This window comes from Camelina sativa, chromosome 1 (assembly GCF_030686135.1).
Source record: "Camelina sativa cultivar CO46 ecotype springtype chromosome 1, ASM3068613v1".
NCBI classification, from domain to species: domain Eukaryota; kingdom Viridiplantae; phylum Streptophyta; class Magnoliopsida; order Brassicales; family Brassicaceae; genus Camelina; species Camelina sativa.
Window position 1 is genome coordinate 16,657,792 of NC_141880.1, and position 18,909 is coordinate 16,676,700.

Below are 18,909 nucleotides of genomic sequence, written 5' to 3' on the forward strand. Positions count from 1 at the left end.
CCTTTATGCTACAACAACATAAGGGTAACTGAAACACCTTGCATCCACATGTTCATCATCCATCTCTATCATCATTCATCACCAACCATATAAAAATCCATGTTTCAATTTGGCGCCGTTGCCGGGGAGGTGTTTGTTTGTGACATTTAGGATTCATACAAGTCTAAGATTAAGTTCTATTGTTCCTTTGATCACTACTGATTAAGATTCTTCATCTGCTTGTTTGTTTTGAATCTCAGGTACCAACTCGACCAACCACTCGACCGTCTGCACGATTGAGCACTTGATTGAGCCACAACCTGGATTCAAAAGGAATACTCGTCTCAGTCAGTTCGACCTTCAACTCGAGCATGTGCTCGACCGAGTGCCTGTTCGAGTCAGTCATCGGGTCAGTTGATGCAAACAAGATGCAAGGGAAATCAAAATCTTCAGAGGTACCTAGATCACATCAACTGCCTACCAAGAGACCTAAGACATCAGAGAACAAGAATCCTCCAAGAACAGGAAAATCAGTTGCTAGTGGAGCAACAAAACAATCAAGATCAAAGGCCAAGGCACATTGGTGCAGGAGATGCCCCAAATACACACAATCAGAGAGTTGGTATTGTGCCTCCTACAGTTGCTAATAATAATTATGAGATCAAAAGTGGGCTAATCTCTATGATTCAAGCAAATAAGTCCATGGTTTGCCAATGGAAGACCCCCTAGACCATCTTGATGAGTTTGATAGAATTTGTGGCCTCACCAAGATCAATGGTGTAAGTGAGAATGGTTTCAAGCTCAGATTGTTTCCTTTCTCACTTGGAGACAAGACACATCTCTGGGAGAAGACACTTCCAACTGGTGCTATCACTACATGGGATGCTTGTAAGAAGGCATTCCTAGCTAAATTCTTCTCTAATTCTAGAATTGCAAGGTTGAGGAATGAGATTTCTTGTTTTGCACAAAAGAATAATGAAAGCTTTTGTGAGGCATGGGAGAGATTCAAAGGCTTCCAAACACAATGTCCACACCATGGCTTTAGCAATGAATCTCTACTCAGCACCTTATATAGAGGAGTTCTACCTAAGATAAGGATGCTTTTGGATACAACTTCCAATGTCAATTTACTCAACAAGAATGTAGAAAAAGGATGGGAGCTAGTGGAGAACTTAGCACAATCTAATGGGAACTACAATGAGGACTATGATAGAACAATAAGGTTTGTCTCCAATGATCAAGATGAGAAGTATAAGAAGGACTTGAAGGTTGTTCATGAGAAGTTGGACAAGATTCTACTTAGCCAACAAAAGAACATTCATTTTCTTGGTGAAGAAGAGGTTCCAACTCAAGATGGGGAGAGAGAATTTGCTGAGATTTGCTACATGCAGAATCAAGGAGGGTTCAAGGGCTATAATCAATTCAAGAACAACAACCTCTCCTATAGAAGCACCAATGTAGCAAATCCACAATACCAAGTTTATCCACCTCAACAGCCCCAACAACAAAACAACTATGCACCCAAACAACAACACCAAGGGTTCCACCCTCAATTGTGTCCCCCTCTAGGGTTTCAGACCTCACAAGGTCAAGAACCAGATTTGAGAGCTATGATGCATCAATTGTTGCTTGGGCAAGCAAATGGGCAGATTGAGGATGCAACGAAGTTTGCTGAGCTGAACCAAAAGTTAACTTTCCAGTATAATGATCTCAACATCAAGTTTGCGACTCTGAACTCTAGAGTGAAATACATGGAGAGCAACATTGCTTCTACTTCAGCTCCAAAGCCTAATCAAATTCCTGGAAAAGCTATTCAAAACCCAAGGGAGTTCACTGCTAAAGCTATTCACCTTTATGAGGAAGCTGTCACTCAGGAAAGTGAAGTTCAAGTTGGGGAGGATTCGTCACTAATTGAAGCCCAAAGTAAAGATTTTTACACAGCAAACTGAAGCCGTCAAAGCACTCGACCAGGTGCTCGACCATACACACGATCGAGTACCTGATCGAGTGACCGATCGAGTCGTTGCCACAGAAGCTGTTAAGTGTGTTAGATACATTCCTCCTGCTTACAAAACCACCACAACCATTCCCAGGGCGTTTCAAGGAACAAAAGCTGAAGGAACTCAAAGGGAAGTAATGGCTTTGAAACAAGAGGTTGTCATTCAATACAAAGAAGAAGAGAGAGGACCTGCTTTGGAACAGTATGCTCCATAACCTCTCTACCAAGATATGCTACTTGAGATATCACAACAGAAGGCTCAGAATCAGGATAAGAAGGATCTTGAGAAGATTGAGGGAGCCATTCATCCCAACTAAACTTGAAGACCCAGGTCCTTTCCATCCGCCTTGCTCCTTTAGCTATCTACACTTCAACAAATGCTTGTGTGATCTGGGAGCATCTGTCAGTGTGATGCCTTACTCTATAGCACAAAATCTTGGACATACTGGATTCAAGTGCAGCAACCTCTACATATGTCAGCAGTTGCTATTCGTGAAGCTAAAGGCAAGAAAGCTGCTGATCGCTCATTGGATCGACGTGATGCACAACTTGCGTCAAGAAGAGAAGCTTGTGGAAGTACTCGATCACCTACTCGAGCAGGCAAACGATCGAGTGCTGGTTCGAGTAGGTGGTCGAGTGGCTTGACGAGGAAGAAACATCAACCAGCTGAGGAGGATCCTGAACGAACTGAGAGTGAGGAGGAGATGAAGTTCACTCTTCAAGAGCACATGAGGAGGAACAAAACAAGAGGGAAGAGGCCAGCAGTTGAAGAACAAGAAGAAGAGAGTGAAAGTGAAGAAGAGGAAGAAGAAGGGGAAGAAGAAGAAGAATCTTATGGTTAAACTACAAAACAGCTCTATGAAGCTTTCATGAGGATGAGCTTCCAAGGAACAAGGTATCCACAAAAGGAGACCATGAAGAAGCTGGGTATTGCTGAAGATGTAGAGTTTCTATTAGAGAAGTGCAATCTAAGCAAATTCATGGGATTGTGCATTGAAGGGTATAGAGAAGAGAGCTGTGAGTTATTAGCCACCATCAAGTTTCACTTCTTCCCAAGAATGGATAAAGAGTTGGGAGATGGTTGTTGTGACTTCACTTTCATTCAAAAAGATAGCCAATATCTATGGATTTGAAGTTGGGAGTGAAAGGAATATGGTTATACCAAGGGAAGAGCTCTTTGCTGTTTGGGAAACCATTGGAGATAGCAACATCTACTCATCGTCCAAGTCCAAGAGCTCAAAGATAAGAAGTCCAGTCATAAGGTACTTCCACAAAGCCTTAGCAAACACTTTCTTTGCTAGAAAGGAGACTGGAAATTTGAATGAGGGAGAACTTAAGATGATTGATGTAGCACTCAATGGCATCATCCTTCAAGCAAGAGATGGGACCATTTTCCTTGGGAGTAGTGTGGAGACTGATCTTGCTATGGTCCTCATTGACCAATTGATCTATTATAGAAGTTGGGTGAGCAACCTATACAAGAGGGGCTCAACTGAAGTTCTAACCATTGGATGCATCATCAGTCCAATGCTAGTAGCTGACAAAGTACCACTTCAAGGAGAGAAGGCCAAGCCAAGATGGATTGACACCAACAACCTCACCTCCACTCTCATTCTAGCCAAGGAGATGCACCATGGGAAACACCTCTTCAACTTTGAGCATCTAACACTAGGGAAGACTCAGCTTGTTCTACCCAACAAGGCACTTACCACCATAAGTGAAGGGCTAAACATTGATTTTTGGCCAGCTGTTGAGTTTTTGTTTGATGGGACAGCTCAAGTAAGAGTAGATCAAGCTGGAGATGTGGAGATGGCTGATGGAGAAGAGCAATTTTATTTTGAAGATTATGAGCCAAATCCAAGAGATAGTAGAGGAGTGAGAGAGACTAGCAAGAAGTTGACACTCCTACAAAAGTGGAACAAGTGGCATGACAATAATTTTGACAAGTTGAAGAAGAAGGTGGGAAGGATGACTAAGTCCATCAAGGGTTTAAAAAAGGAGATTGCTATTTTGAAGAGTGGGAATTCTTCACCAGCACCATCTAGCCTTTTGAGGAGGAGTAGCTCAACTAGAACATTGTCTAGAGCTGAAAACCCAGTGGTACCAGCTATACCTTCGATGCATGAGCCAATTCAGAGGAGGAGAGGTTCAAGTCGCCCAGAACAGTAGTTTCCGAGGCACTCAACCAGTTCACTCGAGCACCCACTCGACCGAGCACCTCCAATGCACTCGGTCGAGTACATCCCCAGACCTCCCTATGGTTTTCCAGCTCCAGCAGGCTATCCAGGCTATCCCTATGGCTAAGCTTACCCTCTCATCCCTCCCCAATACTTCATGGATCCAGCCCTCTTGCAGCAATACTACTAGTAGCAAGGAAAACAATTTTTCCGACCACCACTAACTCGACCGACACACTCGACCGAGTACCAGTCGATGGCCATCGTCGAGTTGCCTCCTTTCCCACCTCAAAATCAAGCTCCAAACTCCAGGTACACATTTGACAGCATGAATGAGGATGTGGACAACTTCTTGCACAACCCATAAGGTACCAACATCACCTATCTATTTTAAATACCATTGCATCTCTAGTTTTATTTTATTTTGAGTCTTGAATCCTCTTACAAATTTCTTTTACACAGTGGACTATGTAATTTAAGTTTGGGGGAGGGTTTGAGATAGTATTTGACATTGTTTTCTATTTTCTTATTTCAAGTTTTTAGCATAATCATGTTTATGTTTGCATTGCATCTAAGGCATAGAAAAAACCAAAAAAAATTGAAAATTTTTGCAAAAAAATCTTTATAAAAAAAAAGTGTTCATGTAGTTTGCATTGCATATTAGGATCTTGTTTAGCATGTTTCATATAGGACTGTTTAATATTTGCATTAGGGATGTATGATGAGTTTAGCCTTGTTAGCTTGTTTAAATTCACTAAACTAGGATCAATGCTCAAGTTAATTGTACTTTGATGCTAGTTGAGTAGCTAGAAGCATAAGATTGAACCAAGCCTTGAATTCCTGCATTGAATTTGGTCTAAATTTAAGTATGTTGTGATTTGATGCCATTTCCTACTTATAAGAGCCTAATATTGACTTTTAATTATCAATTTTGTGCCTTGCTTTAAACTCATGGATACCATATACATATTTGGATCATCTTTCTCTATTATAGCACTCTTATTGATTAAAATAATTGATTTAATCATTAAGATCAGTTTCTAATACCCTTAACCAATCCTCTTTCAAAGTCATGTTTATTTTTGTGTGTGTAATGCCTTTTGGAATTACTTGTAAGTTGTATCACTACTTAGATCCTGCACCATCATGAAGTTGTATCACTACTTAGTTCGTGCTCCATTATGAGTGTACTTTAAACATGCAATTCAATAGAGATATTTCTCATTTTGGAGTGACTAAAAAAAGTTCAGACTAGTTAAATTGTGGGGTCTACCACGATGCCTATATCGTCTATTAATGACACAAAGTTATATAGTGACTAAAAGGCTATACCGTTAATTATTTGTGCGTATATCGTTCCCCACGATGCCTATATCTACACAAAGTCTTTTTGTGGGTACACAAACTTATTAATTAGCGATACCATTCACCACGATGCCTATATCGTCTATTAATTTTGTCGAGATGGCACATCAAAAACATATTGTGTTTTTTTTCACACAAGCAATATATATCTCCACATGTATCTACTTACTTTTGCATATAAAGAGAAAAGAATACTTGGATCCAAATTAACACACCCATGCAAAAAATAATTTATTTTATGTTTAATATTGATGGAGAACTAAAACATTAATTACGCATATGACAGTGTTCTTTTTTACGCATATGGAGAACTAAAACATTACGCATATGACAGTGTTCTTTTTCACCAAAAAGAAAGTTCAAAATCTAGTTTTTTCCAAATCAAAATTTCAAAACCTATATCTCTCCAAATTAATATTTCAAGAACTATTAACCCACAACTCCAGATTTTGTCGGTTTATTGTTTGTTTGACCAATTAAAGAAAATAAACCAAAGAGAACCAGATGTTATTTTAATTTAACCCCAACTAAAACCTAAAACAGGTCTAGAAAATAGTAAATGATAATTAAAAATCAAATGCACAGAGATAAGTCTCGCCCAAAATAACCGAATCGAAACCAAAATCGAACCAAAAAAAAGAGAGGGAATTAAACTGAATAGAGAACCGAATGGGTATCTGAAATACCCAATATTATATACCCAAAATATTTATTATATTTAGATTTGATATAATCCAGTTACCAAAATTACGATTACAAATCCATCCATATCAAATATTTTTGTTAAAAATATTTAGAATAACCAAAGCATCCGAAGTTCTGAAGTCTTTAGTAGGCCCGGTCTTTCACACATTCCCAAGACACATTGGTGTTGGGCCTCTAAATTTTTTGAGATTTTTAGTAACAAAAATATGCCTCACAATATATTTTTATTGCAAAAATAGGCATCAGTTTTATGAAAGTTATAGATTTGATCTCAATTTGTAATTTTATCTATTTTGTTATTACAAAAATAGGTCTCAATTTCCGCAATTTTAAGATTTGGTTTCAGTTTTAAATTTTTATCTATAAAATCTATAAGAAAAAAAAAATGTTTTGTGTTGGCCACAAATTTTACTGGACCGATCATGGTCTTTAGACATAGTTGACAAAATTTGATCAGATTTCAAACTTAAATCATTTTTATATAAAAAAAATAAACTATTTCAAAACCTATTTTTAATATGAAGAGCATTCAGCAGTTTAAATTTATCAAGAGATGTAGAGAGAAACAAATATTGGTGGCATAAAACGACATTTATCAGAGAATGGTTGTGAAAGAAATAAGAAAAAAAAAGGAGAGAACCAGAGAGCAGAATTTGTCTACCTGTACATATTCCCTGTTTACTTTGTCAGATACATTTAATGCGTTTTTAGGCGTTATACGTTTATATACCGACAAAAAAAAGAAGACATTTTTTAGTATTATTTATGAGAGTACTGTACGTGGGGTTCTTGTGAATGCATTAATAAAAAGATGATTCCTTTTTTAATTTGATTGAGACGAATTTTTATGATCCAGTAACTAGTTGTAAGAAGAGCTTCGAAAATCTAATGAACTTCTCTCTCGGTATGAGAGGCTCATGAAGCAAAATCATGTTTTTCATCCTTACCTATGGCTATATATGAAAAAACCATAAATTCATTAAGAAGATGAAGGTTACTTGTTGCTCAAGGAAACTCCAACATAATTTAGATAATACCCATATCATGAGTTTGGCATAACAGTTAGGAAAATGGAAAAGGAAAAGAGCTTCGCATAATACTCATAAACATATATAAAATAAACTAGAAATAAAAACATCAAATAAACTTCAACAACCAAACATAAAGTTTTCTTGAAAATAAAGATAGTAAGCATACATAATACGATATTCTTAGCCATGTTTGCCTTCTTAGCCATTGGGAGATAGGATCTTAGCCACTGTATCGACGTCGAAGCAGCCAAGACATCTTGAAACTTGAGGTCTTCAACAGCAAGAAGATCTGTCTGTGCTCCTTCGTCATAAACAAGTCCAAAGCAAACATGTAAAGATCACTGCCTTTCTCAACCTCATCCATGGCGTCTAAACACTCCATGCATTCCGGAATGGTATACTCGTATTTCTTGACCAATGTCGATGCATCCACCGGAATATTCTCCATCAGCTCGGTATTGAGCCTGTGGCATACCGGAGTTACAGTTTCAACATCATCCTCCAAGTCTAACCTAATCAGTGGAGTAGGCTCATGATCCTCGTCAACATTGTTCTCATAATTATCAGCTATATTGTCACTTCCTCCTGTGACTGGCTCGTTTATGCAGACTGCTGATGAGGGAGCTGGTTCATGCATCTGTGGTGCTTCAGAATGGTGATGGATCACTCTCCTGCGATAAGTACGGGGTTGAGCATTTCCAGGTTCGATACCTCTGTAGATGGTTGCTAGTTTCTCAGCGTGAGGGATGGGTTTCCATCTGTATTTTGAACCTTTAGGATTACCCTATAGAATCAACAACAACAACAACATAAAAAGATCCAGTCTATTGTTATTCCCAAGCTTCAAATTTACCAATTGATATAAAAGATATCGAGTAACGTTTTGTTATACCTTCAAGAAGTTCTCCCAGTCATCGTTGGTTGCTCCAAACTTGCCTGTATTGGCATCCCACTTCAAGATGGGAGCGCCAACAGTTTGACACCATACCCTCCAGTTTTGCATTGTACTAAACCAGTGGTTCTTGAGCTGCCTTGGTGTGTAGTTTTCTCCTGTTTCCCGATTGATCGTCTCGACCATCATATCCCAAGTCTCCTTTGGATAACTTCCGTTAAGGCTGGTTTTTGATGACTCTTGGAAACATAACTCGACAAAAATATCATGTGATGAGGACGACGACCATATATACCGAGGATGGCCTATGTTAGACGCGGCGCTTCCAGTATCATTTTCTTCATAACGATGCTTCCTTTTTCTGCTACCTGAAGTACCCTCACCATCTATGTTAACACCTGCAAAGATAACCTCTAGTTTCTCGAAATACAATGGAGGCCACTCCCACTGATACGGCCGAGCCTCAGGATGCACCTGTAACAAATCCAATCCTATGTTTTATTCTAATAAACAAACACTAAACATTAAAAATTATTTTTATTTTTATTTTTTTAAAATGTTGGTTTGTACCAGTAAATAGTTGGCCCAGTCTTGATCAGTGGCACCAAACATTTTTGTCTGGGGATCCCATTTCATATCACTGCACTGAACCAGTCTTAACCATACCTTCCACTTCTTGAGCATTGTATCATAATGATTCTTAAGCTGGTTTATGGTGAACCTCGTTCCCGTCTCTTTTCCAAAAGGTGTCAGTATATGCTCCATTCCAGGTAAATGCCCTAACGCCTTCTTCTCGAAGCATAAATCCACAAATTTTCTGTGGTATTCAGGTTGCCACGAGGCTCTCGGTGTCATAATTCTTTACTACATCAATAGATAAGCAAAGCCAACAACAAAAACATACGTTACGTTACTTCCAAAATAATATTATATTACCGGCCTTACCGGTAATACCGTTATGTTAGATACCGCGGGAAATAAATATATAAAAATTGATATGAATATATAATTAATTAAAATTTTGTAGGATTGCGATATAATTTTCTCATTCCGTGATTCTACGGATTCTCAAAACATAGCTTTAAACCGTAACCAAATCTATACAAAGTATACATCCAAATATATATGTCATAAATTTTACATCATGGCTAAATCTAGGACTAATCTTAGTATTAAAGCCAGAAACTCATGAAACAACTACTATAAACAATTGCAATTGTTTTTGTGACTTATCAATCAAATTCACAGAACAAATTCAATCTAGCAAAATTTACTTAGGATAATCTTCTCAAAGATGATCATACAAAAAAACATACAGGAGACCACAAAAAGATGAGGGCACACATAAGACTTATAAAAAAGTTATAACAATAGTTTTTGGAGTGCAGATTCTGAAAAACCAACTAGATCGACTGCTTGCTTATTCATGTGATGAAAACTATGCAATCTATGGTTCACAAAAACATAATCTTAACACATCCAGGAGACCACACATGACGAGGAAACACACACATAATACAAAGAATAATTAGTCATAACAATAGTTTTTGAGCTCTTTCTGTTACACTAGATCTAGTCTTATGTTAACCCTAACTTGTATAAAAATTAAAACGATTCTGTGACTCGCGATTGTCTAATCGCACAAACAAACACTAATATGGAGAGCTATCTTAGACCGTAACGGAGAAGAACAACAAATTTTTCTTTGATGATTTAAACAAAACAGCAACGTATATGTAAAACGTTTACCAGAGATTTAGACAAAGATTGATTCTGGCTGAAAAAGACAGACCCTTTCCACCGCTCAAGACTGGTGCTTCTCGTCTGAGATAACTATGTCTATGCGTACGTCTAGGCCCCATTTTATAACGGCTGGATGGAGCTACTTCTCTTAGGAAACTTTTTTATTAATTTATTAATATGTTGCCAGGTTTTCATTTGTTGCATAAAAGACAATGACTTTTGATTCTACTAAAGCATATTGTGAATTTTTTAGTGTTAATTAATAAGATAGGTAAAATATAGTTTTTTATTACTTTAGTTACCATGAGTCGTGTTTTTTTATTTCTTACGCTTGATGTTTTCTTTCTTCAAAATAGATATACATAGGCGAGTTTATGTATGTTATTTAATTAGGTTAATTATTATGAGTTTTTAATCATGTGGATGATTGAGTTTAGGCATTAGATTATCAATTATAATCATCAATACGATAAAACTAGAATGTGTTGTTCTTTTCTTCTGACACATCGGCCTCAATTTTGAAGGTGGTGTTGACACATCAATTAAAACAGTTAACTAATCAAAATATAAGGATTAATACAACTCATCATGTACCGCTAATAGAAATTCAATTATGTTTCACGTCATACTATTTCTCTCACATATTTTTCTTCAACTTTGAAGTTGGTATTGACACATAAATTAAAACAATTAACCAATCAAAATATAAGAATTAATACAATTCATCATATACAACCAATAGAAATTCAATTATGTTTCACATCATACTATGTCTCTCACATATTTTTATTTTCAAGTCTACTATTTTAATTAAAACATACAAGTCCAGCCCAACCCACAAATAAGCAATATTAACGTATATTTTTCAATTTCATAAATAATTAAAAGAAAAAGACATAATACATCTAAATAAACAAATCCCCCCTTTCTAGCAGCTGCCTATTTCTATTTTTCGATTTGAATTCAATCAAGTTAAGCAAAAGCTGAGACTGTAGATCATGTGGAAAATAAAATGTGTTGCCATCTCCGAATCTAAGACTTTTTTATGAGTTTTTTTTTCTTTGTGTTCGTGGTTTTGGGTAGAAGAGAAGTTTTGAGTTTTCCCGACTGAATCTCGTTACGAATTCGGTACTCGCCTTGATTCGAGGGTAGAAAGGAAATTTGACACTTTCGGAGTATTTCTTTGTTAGGTGATTGTAGATTATGAATAAAGTAGGCAGCTTTATAATGTAAACAAATTATGGATTGTGAACATTGTCCAAAATGGTATGGAACTATAGGATTTAGCTCATTGTGCCTACTTTTGATCTATTACTGAGTTATTTTATGAACTAAACTGCAGATTGATATCAAATTGAATATGCAAGCTCATATTCATGGCATAGTTGCTTTTGTTTTGCTTTATCTGGAATTAAGTTTTTGGAAGGTTTGTTTTGAGATTGTAAAATGCTAAACCAATGTAATAAATTATGCTTGATAATAAATTTTTTAACCATAAAAAAAACACTATATAACAATTATGTGATTAAATTTGTATAAACTACAAAAAGTATATCATAAATTCAAACTATATTAATAATATATCTCCCAAAAAAGGTAAAGAAAATAAAATAGAACATACATTAGGGTTAGTTAGGCTATAGATACATTTAAGTATTTAAGTCTACCCGATTTGAATGCAAATATTTATAAGTCATTTTAAATTTGAGATTTCTCTATTTTTATTTCATTAATATATTATCATAGTTTTTACAGTTAATCCAATTTTTTTAAAATTATATTTTAATAATTCAATATATCTAAAACTAGTTATAAAAAGTATCATGCGGCGTAGCGCGAGTCTCGGGTCTAACCTAGTTATTATTTTTTTCATTACATATACAAATGAGTTTATGCACGCGAGATTTGAAAAAAGGGAATTTAACTTGGTTAATTACAATATATAAAAATACTACATACACAAGCAAGTTTATGTGCTATATTTTTTTATATATGACAAGTTATATAATTAGGTTAATTATCATGAGTCTTTTTACACAAAATGCTCTTATATTGAATTAAAGCTGATCAATACATCATTGTTCATGAAGTCATAATGGCTTGATTACAGATTCAGCATAAAAAAGAGAAGAATTACATCCCAACTGGGCTAATAAGTGAGCTGCATTATTACATTCTCTCTTTGTAAAAACAGAGCTAAAAGATTGAAATTTCGATATCTAAAACTGTAAATCTTGAAGGATGTTGAGTAATTGTCTGTGAGTCTTTTTTTTGTTATATACATGAACTTGATTAAGTTTACACATAATATTATCACAAGTACATTTGCCCGTGAAATAACATCTTATATATTTAAATAAAAATTAAGGAAAATTTTTAGTGTGAATATTTGATGTTCATCATTTTTCTCCAAAAATACATACATAGTAAAAAAAGCAAATGAACAAAATGTAAAGTGTATTTTAGTCATAAAAAAATGCAAAAAGTTGACTATCCTTGTTTTACATTTTGGTATTCAGTTATATCAAAAGTAAAGTGTACTTTAGTCAAAAAAACAAAGTGCAAACAATTAAATATGAAATGAGTGAAAATTTATTGCCTTTATTATTATTTTTTTTTTGACCAAGCAGTTTTAGTCAAAATAGACCTATGTTTGGCTAAACATAACTATTATCTATTTTTTTTGACAAGATTAAAGTGTGAGACTTCTCTTACTACATATAAAATAGTAAATCAGTAAATCTTATGGTCAAAAGAAAAGAAATAGGAAGCTAAAAACAATTTGAGAATTTTTGATAACCTTTTCCATTATCTCTACTAAGACTCAGACCCCCCCCACGATGTCGTGGGGGAAGTCTTTTAGAAAAAGTTAATAAATTTGAAATTTGAAATTATACATTATGAAATCATTTGAATGTAATAGAATAGTTTGAATATATAAACATTAAACATAAACTGTTACTAAAAGCGCAACCATCAAAATGAAAAATTATATAAAAAAAATTATGTAAAATAGACGTAAATTTGCAAAAAACATTTTCTGAAGTATTATAAATATATAAGATATTTTATGAAGAATTATGGTAAATAGCTACAATTAAAAAAAAACCATAATGACAAAGTAATCTTTACTGAGAATATTGAACTAATAGTTGTAATGAGTAAATATAATTTTTATCAAATAAATATAATCAAAAATGTATTCAATAAGAGTGAAACTATATCAAAGAAATATTGAAATTAAAATACAAAACTTTTAAAAACATGGTAAAATAAATTTTAAATAGTAAAATAGTTTTTAACGATAAGTTATGATAATTAGATGCAACTGTAAATTCTATAGTAAGTTTTCTTAAATTTCTATATTGCTATAATCATTTCTAAAATTTTAGTTAGATTATAGTATAACATTATATAATAGAAAGTCGCGAAAACTATGATTTGTTAATTATTGATGAAGAGACAATAATATAGAAAGTTCAAAAGACATGACTATTTAAATAGACACACCTATTAGAACGAAAAAATTGTGATGATAAAATATGAATAAAACATAGTGCATTGAATATTAGATATTAAGATTGTTATTACTACTGTTACATATTAAATATTAAAATATATTGTTTTAATGAAAAGTTACGATAAATAGACGCTACTATAAATTCTATAGTAAGTTGTATTAAATTTGTCTATTGCTATAATCATTTCTCAAATGTTAGTTAGATTATAGAATAATATTGAATATTAGATATTAATATGCAATTATTTAGATTCAACATAAAATGAAAATTTTGTTTCAACGAACTTGTTGGTTACTGATAAAAAGACAAATATAAAGAGAGTTCAAAAGACATGACTATTTAAATAGACATACGCCAATGACGTCATACACCTATTTGAATGAAAGTTGTGATGAAAAAATATAAATAAAATATAGTGAAAAGATACAACTCTATAAATGAACAGATATAACCGTTTGAATTTTTTAAAAAGCAAATAAAAACAAAAATTTCGTAAAGGTACTACGAAAAATCGCAACTGTCTACACTTCATTGTACATAATAATCCATATAAACTGCTTTTAAATAGAAGACATCTTTATTACCATATTGAAAAGGTCCAATTCAAAAACTCACTATACAATACATCTAACTGTTGGAAAAAAACTCTAACAAATTTTATTAAATTTTAATATTTAAAATTAACAAAAATTTGTAAATTAGATTCATGATTCCAAAAATATTTTGTTAAATCAAGAAATGGAGGATTTTCTTTACTTTTAAAAGAATGAATGCTATATAATAATTTAGAAAGCTGTAAAAACTGTTGAGATTGTAAATTTATGTTGTTTTGTGGCATTGCAAAAAAAAATGAAAACAGTTCAAACAAACAAATATATATATATATATATATATATTGATTTCAAAAGATATGAATGTCCCAATAAACACAACTCTATAGTGAACAGTTGTAACTTTTCAAAAATAACAGTTTTAATAAACCATCACGACTTTTCGGAAAATGTCCAAAAGGTACGAAAACACAACTGTTGGTCGCATTTACTCGGATTGTTATTATATATAGATTATGATTTTTATTTCTATTTTTGTATATATTAAAATATTTGGTCAAGTAAGATATATGGCGTATAAATTTTATTTTTCTTTATTATTTATGTTGTATTAATAATTTAACTCGTGGTTGTAACATCCGCGAACCAAAATCCCGGTTTAGGAGATTGCATCGGTCGATGCAGGTTCAGTTTTTTGCGGTTTGACTTAAGTTAAACGCTGCATTTTGGGTTAGGAAAAACCCTTAAACTCGAGTTCTGTCTCATTAGGCGTGTTTAGCTGCTTTTGAGAGAAACGAAAGAGAGAGAGAAGAGTTCTTGGTGATTTCTTGGAGTTGGAAGTTATTTCTGTAAAGATCTGTAGCTGGGATCGTTGTAGGAGCTTCCTAGGAACGTTTTCTTCCTGTGGTTGGGTCGGATTTCTTCTGTGGCAAAGGTAAGTGCATGACCATGGCTTATCTAAGCTGGAGATATCTCTGATTTGCTTGGCATGTGTTGCTAGTCTTGTTAGATTGTTATTTGGGATGTTGGGAAGCTTTCTTGTGGCTTGGGATCGAGTTTTGTGGTTGTAGGAACGAAGATCCGGCGAGAAGCTTCGGGAGAAAACGATGCTCGACATTGCATCGGTCGATGCACTTTGTGCGTCGGTCGATGCAGATGCGAGGACGGCGCGTGAAATCTAGGGTTTTCGTGTTATGTCGAGCATGCGCGGTCGATGCAATGGGAGCATCAGTCGATGCAGGTTAACCTTGCATCGGTCGATGCATATCTTGCGTCGGGCGACGCAACCTCCATCTGGTGTCGGTTGATGCATGTTGGTGTCGGTCGATGCTGAGTCCTGGTTTGTTATTGTTGATTGTTGATTGTTTATTGATGGTTGGAGATGTCTCTATTGTTTGTGTGTATAGCCCAGTAGATGGGAGAATTGCCTTACTGAGTGTTTATAAAATACTCATGCATTGCAATTTGTGTTTGTGATGTAGGTAAAGGCAAAGTGTGATCGTGGAATCAAGGCAATGAAGAGGAGGATGTTCTAGGGACTCGATTGGATGTTGTCTGGCATTGTTAGGTTGCTAGAGTTGGGTCATTAGAAACATTGCTAGGTTGATGGTTCTATGTTTCTTGTTGGTTGATTATTGGATATTGTTATATGCTATAGTTGTGGGAGTATTATTGGATATTTATTGGTATTGGTTATTTCCGTTGTTGGTCGTGGTTGTGGTTAGATAGCTAGTGGGTATGGGATCACTAGTTATAGTTTATTATTATTTATTATTTAATTAGTTATTATTTAAAAAAATAGGTTGGGTCGTTTTAGTGGTACATCACATGACCAAGAAAAGGATCTAATACACAATAATTAATCTATAAGATGTGATTAAGTCACATTTGTCTAATCATTTAATTATTTAACACAAGAGATGTCTATATTAACAGTGTTGACAAATAATAAAATGAAGAATTAACCCGTGTTTTAGCACAAAGTTAATAATATTTTATTAATTCTAACACGTCCTCTTTATAACTCGTCTACTAAATAACCACTTTATATAGTACTTTATATTCATAATATTTTAAAGTTTTACTTAATTTTATATATATCAATAATAACATTTTTAAAGATGGGAATCTAAATTCCTATTACCTTATAAATGGAAGCTAACAAGTTTTGGAAAATCATAATGAAAGTAAAAGAGGAAAAAGAAGAGGAAGAGAAAGAAAAAAGAAGAAAAGAAAACCAATCATAAATTGACAAATAGAATTACTTAACAATTTCTAAAAAAGCTTAGCTAAAGATTAAAATTTAAGTTTATTATACATTTTAGTTTAATTTTAATTGTGTTAATGTTAAGATATTCTTAAGTATCATCAATAGAGATGATCTTAGTTTCTTTTATATATTTTTAATATTAATAACTATGAAAGAAACAGTAATCTCTTTCTCTTTACTTTTACTTCACCATCTCACTTTCTCTTTCTCTCTCTCTCTTATGATGACAATGGGTGGCGACTCTGATCACCGTAAACCTACTAATTTCGGCACCGGACCTTTATCTCGGCGAAGATCATGGTGTTGCTCTTTCGCCGTACCTCCGGCGAGTCCTGATGCCCTTTCAATTTCATCTCGTAACCACATTCAAGCTAAAGCTCAGCAGCAGCAGAGACCCAAAACTGGTCCCAAATCGGTTCCTTGCTCACCGCAAAGCTCTAAATCTCCTCTAAACATCGTGGGTCGAATGGACCCGCGTCGGATCTTATCACCGGGTCGGGTTTCACCCATAGATTCGGATCTCGGCATCGATACAATGCAAGAGACTGAGACCACTCGCGAAGACGAAGAAGAAGAAGATGTGGTGGTTGTAGATTCAGCTCCGAATCTGCGTTCAGAGAGTTTCAGAGCTCCGAAGATTGATGTTACTGTCTCAGGTTCGGGTTCGAGTGAGGGTTACGATGCTAGGTTGGGCCTAAAGGGGAGAAACGGTGGTGAGGTTTTGGTGTTGGAGCTTAGCTCGGAGGTTTTGGCTGCGAATTCAGATGTTTTCGCGGGTTTGATTGTGGAGAACAAAAAGTGTTCTTCTTTAGGGTTGAAGAACACATGCAGGATTGAAGTTTGTGATGTGGAGAATCTTGGTGTTTTCAGGGGTACTGTGGAACTTATGTTTGAGGAAAGTAATGGTATCATCAAGAAGTTGATGAAAATGGGTGTCTACAGAGCCATTGATGTACTCGAGGTTTGGGGAAATGATTCTTCCTTTCTTATTGATTTGAGATTTTAGTTTTTATGGGTTTGTTCTTGTTAGATATGAAGAAACCTACGATTTGATAGGATGTATTAGAAGAGTACATTGTTGGCTAAGTATTTGGTTTTTGTCGCCTTGAGATATTGATTTGGTAATGGGGACTTACACTCTAGTTTTTCAGCTACGGACTAGAACTTGGTTCATCATTCTAGCTTCATCCTGCCATTTCAGTGAACTGTTTTTGGGACACTCTTATGTTCTTGTAGAGGCCCAAAAAATGTTTGTGCAAGTTACTACTCACTGCTAAGTATAATAAATCTATTCACATGTGTTTGTTGATTTATATGGTTTTTGTTCATCTAGTAATTTTTGTCTTTGAGTATGAATATTGTTGTGTGGAACTTTGATCTTCGCTCTGCTCTGCATGTTAGATTCATTGGCATTGTTAACCATAAACTTATAGGTGTGACTGGTGGAGCTAACAAAGCTTGTTTCTTAACCACAAACAGGTAGCGGCTGGAATCAAATTTTCAAGAGCTGTCTTGTCCTGTCTGAAATATCTTGAAGCTGTTCCTTGGACTGAGGACGAAGAGGAAAAACTGAGGAGACTTCTTGCAATTCATAACTTCGATGATGCTGCAACCAGCGAAATTTTCGCAAGGTTTAATTCAAATGAGACAGAAAACTTGCAAGACAGCTTGTCGAAGAAACTCGTTTGGTCAATAACTTCCTGCAGTGATGTAAATCCTAGAAACGAGCTCAAGTCTTTGGTTAAAGGTCTTCTTTGCAAAAGTTCAGTGTATGAGAAAGAACAGCCTGAGATCAACAAGGATGACATATATAGAGCAGGCAAGTGCTGTGTGGATTCACTAGCTAAGCTGTTTGAAGAGGGCACTAGTGGTAGTAGCAAGAAAGAAAAGCCATTGATTGAAGGTATTTCGAGGGAGGTAGAGAACATAAACTGGCTGCTGGAGATCATGATAGATTGGGAAATAGCAGAGGAATTTGTGGAGATATGGGGGAAGCAAAAAAGGCTAGTGGAGATGCATGAGAGGGCATCGGCAATGGTGAGATATGAAGTAAGCAGAGTAACAGGAGCGATATTTATTGCAATGGGGAAAAGGAGAGTGCAATGCGGAGGAGAAGCAAGGGCGGGGCTAGTAGAGGCGTGGTTCAAGCCAATGTTAGTAGATTTTGGGTGGCTACAAAGATGCAAGAAGGGACTAGACATGAGGGAAGTAGAGGAAGGGATAGGGCAAACACTGTTAACGCTGCCAGTAAAGCAGCAGTATCAAGCTTTCATGGAATGGTTCAGGTGGTTCTCAAAGCATGGGACTGAGTGTCCTAATCTAAGCAAGGCGTTTCAGATATGGTGGCGTAGGTCATTCCTTAGAGGTGAAGAATCTTCTACTTGTAGGTAAACAAATTATTCCAAGTTCAAGAGTCGATGTTAGGCGTTAGCTTTATGTTAGACTGTAATATAAACTCTCCTGCTGACTTTATCACCTTTGTCTCCTCCCACATGCTATGTTTGTATCGGATGTTTTTTTTTTGTTATTGAGCTAAATTAGTCGTAAGGTTAGAAAAATGTAACGAGTGAAAAGCACAAAATGGTACTTTCTGTCAGCACCTATGTGTTTTTCGAATAACAAGGCTACTTTCTTTCGATCGGCTATTATCTTGTATTCCCATAATACTCTTTTGACA

At 35.2% G+C, this 18,909-nt stretch overlaps 2 protein-coding genes and 1 non-coding gene across 4 annotated transcripts; 1 reads left to right on the top strand and 2 right to left on the bottom strand.

Annotated features, from left to right (window-relative positions):
* Positions 1–914: 914 nt before the first annotated feature.
* LOC147950008 (small nucleolar RNA R71) lies at positions 915–1,021 on the bottom strand. Its single transcript, XR_015565722.1, has one exon. It is a non-coding gene; the product is annotated as a small nucleolar RNA R71 (small nucleolar RNA).
* Positions 1,022–7,296: 6,275 nt separating this feature from the next.
* LOC104793644 (L10-interacting MYB domain-containing protein-like) lies at positions 7,297–10,029 on the bottom strand. 2 transcript variants are annotated; one of them, XM_010520046.3, is made up of 4 exons: positions 9,898–10,029; positions 8,719–9,012; positions 8,149–8,622; positions 7,297–8,040 (listed from the first exon to the last, which is right to left on the bottom strand). In XM_010520046.3, the coding sequence occupies exons 2-4, from the start codon at positions 9,001–9,003 to the stop codon at positions 7,477–7,479; spliced, it is 1,323 nt and encodes a 440-aa protein (XP_010518348.1). In that variant the 5' UTR covers positions 9,004–9,012; positions 9,898–10,029; the 3' UTR covers positions 7,297–7,476. The 2 variants fall into 2 exon arrangements, with proteins under 2 accessions (XP_010518348.1, XP_010518354.1); XM_010520052.3 differs by having other exon boundaries at positions 8,719–9,007; positions 9,898–10,027.
* A 6,333-nt stretch (positions 10,030–16,362) lies between these two features.
* LOC104793664 (BTB/POZ domain-containing protein At2g13690) lies at positions 16,363–18,877 on the top strand. The gene is made up of 2 exons (XM_010520071.3): positions 16,363–17,193; positions 17,712–18,877. The coding sequence occupies exons 1-2, from the start codon at positions 16,381–16,383 to the stop codon at positions 18,621–18,623; spliced, it is 1,725 nt and encodes a 574-aa protein (XP_010518373.2). The 5' UTR covers positions 16,363–16,380; the 3' UTR covers positions 18,624–18,877.
* The last annotated feature ends 32 nt before the right edge of the window (positions 18,878–18,909 follow it).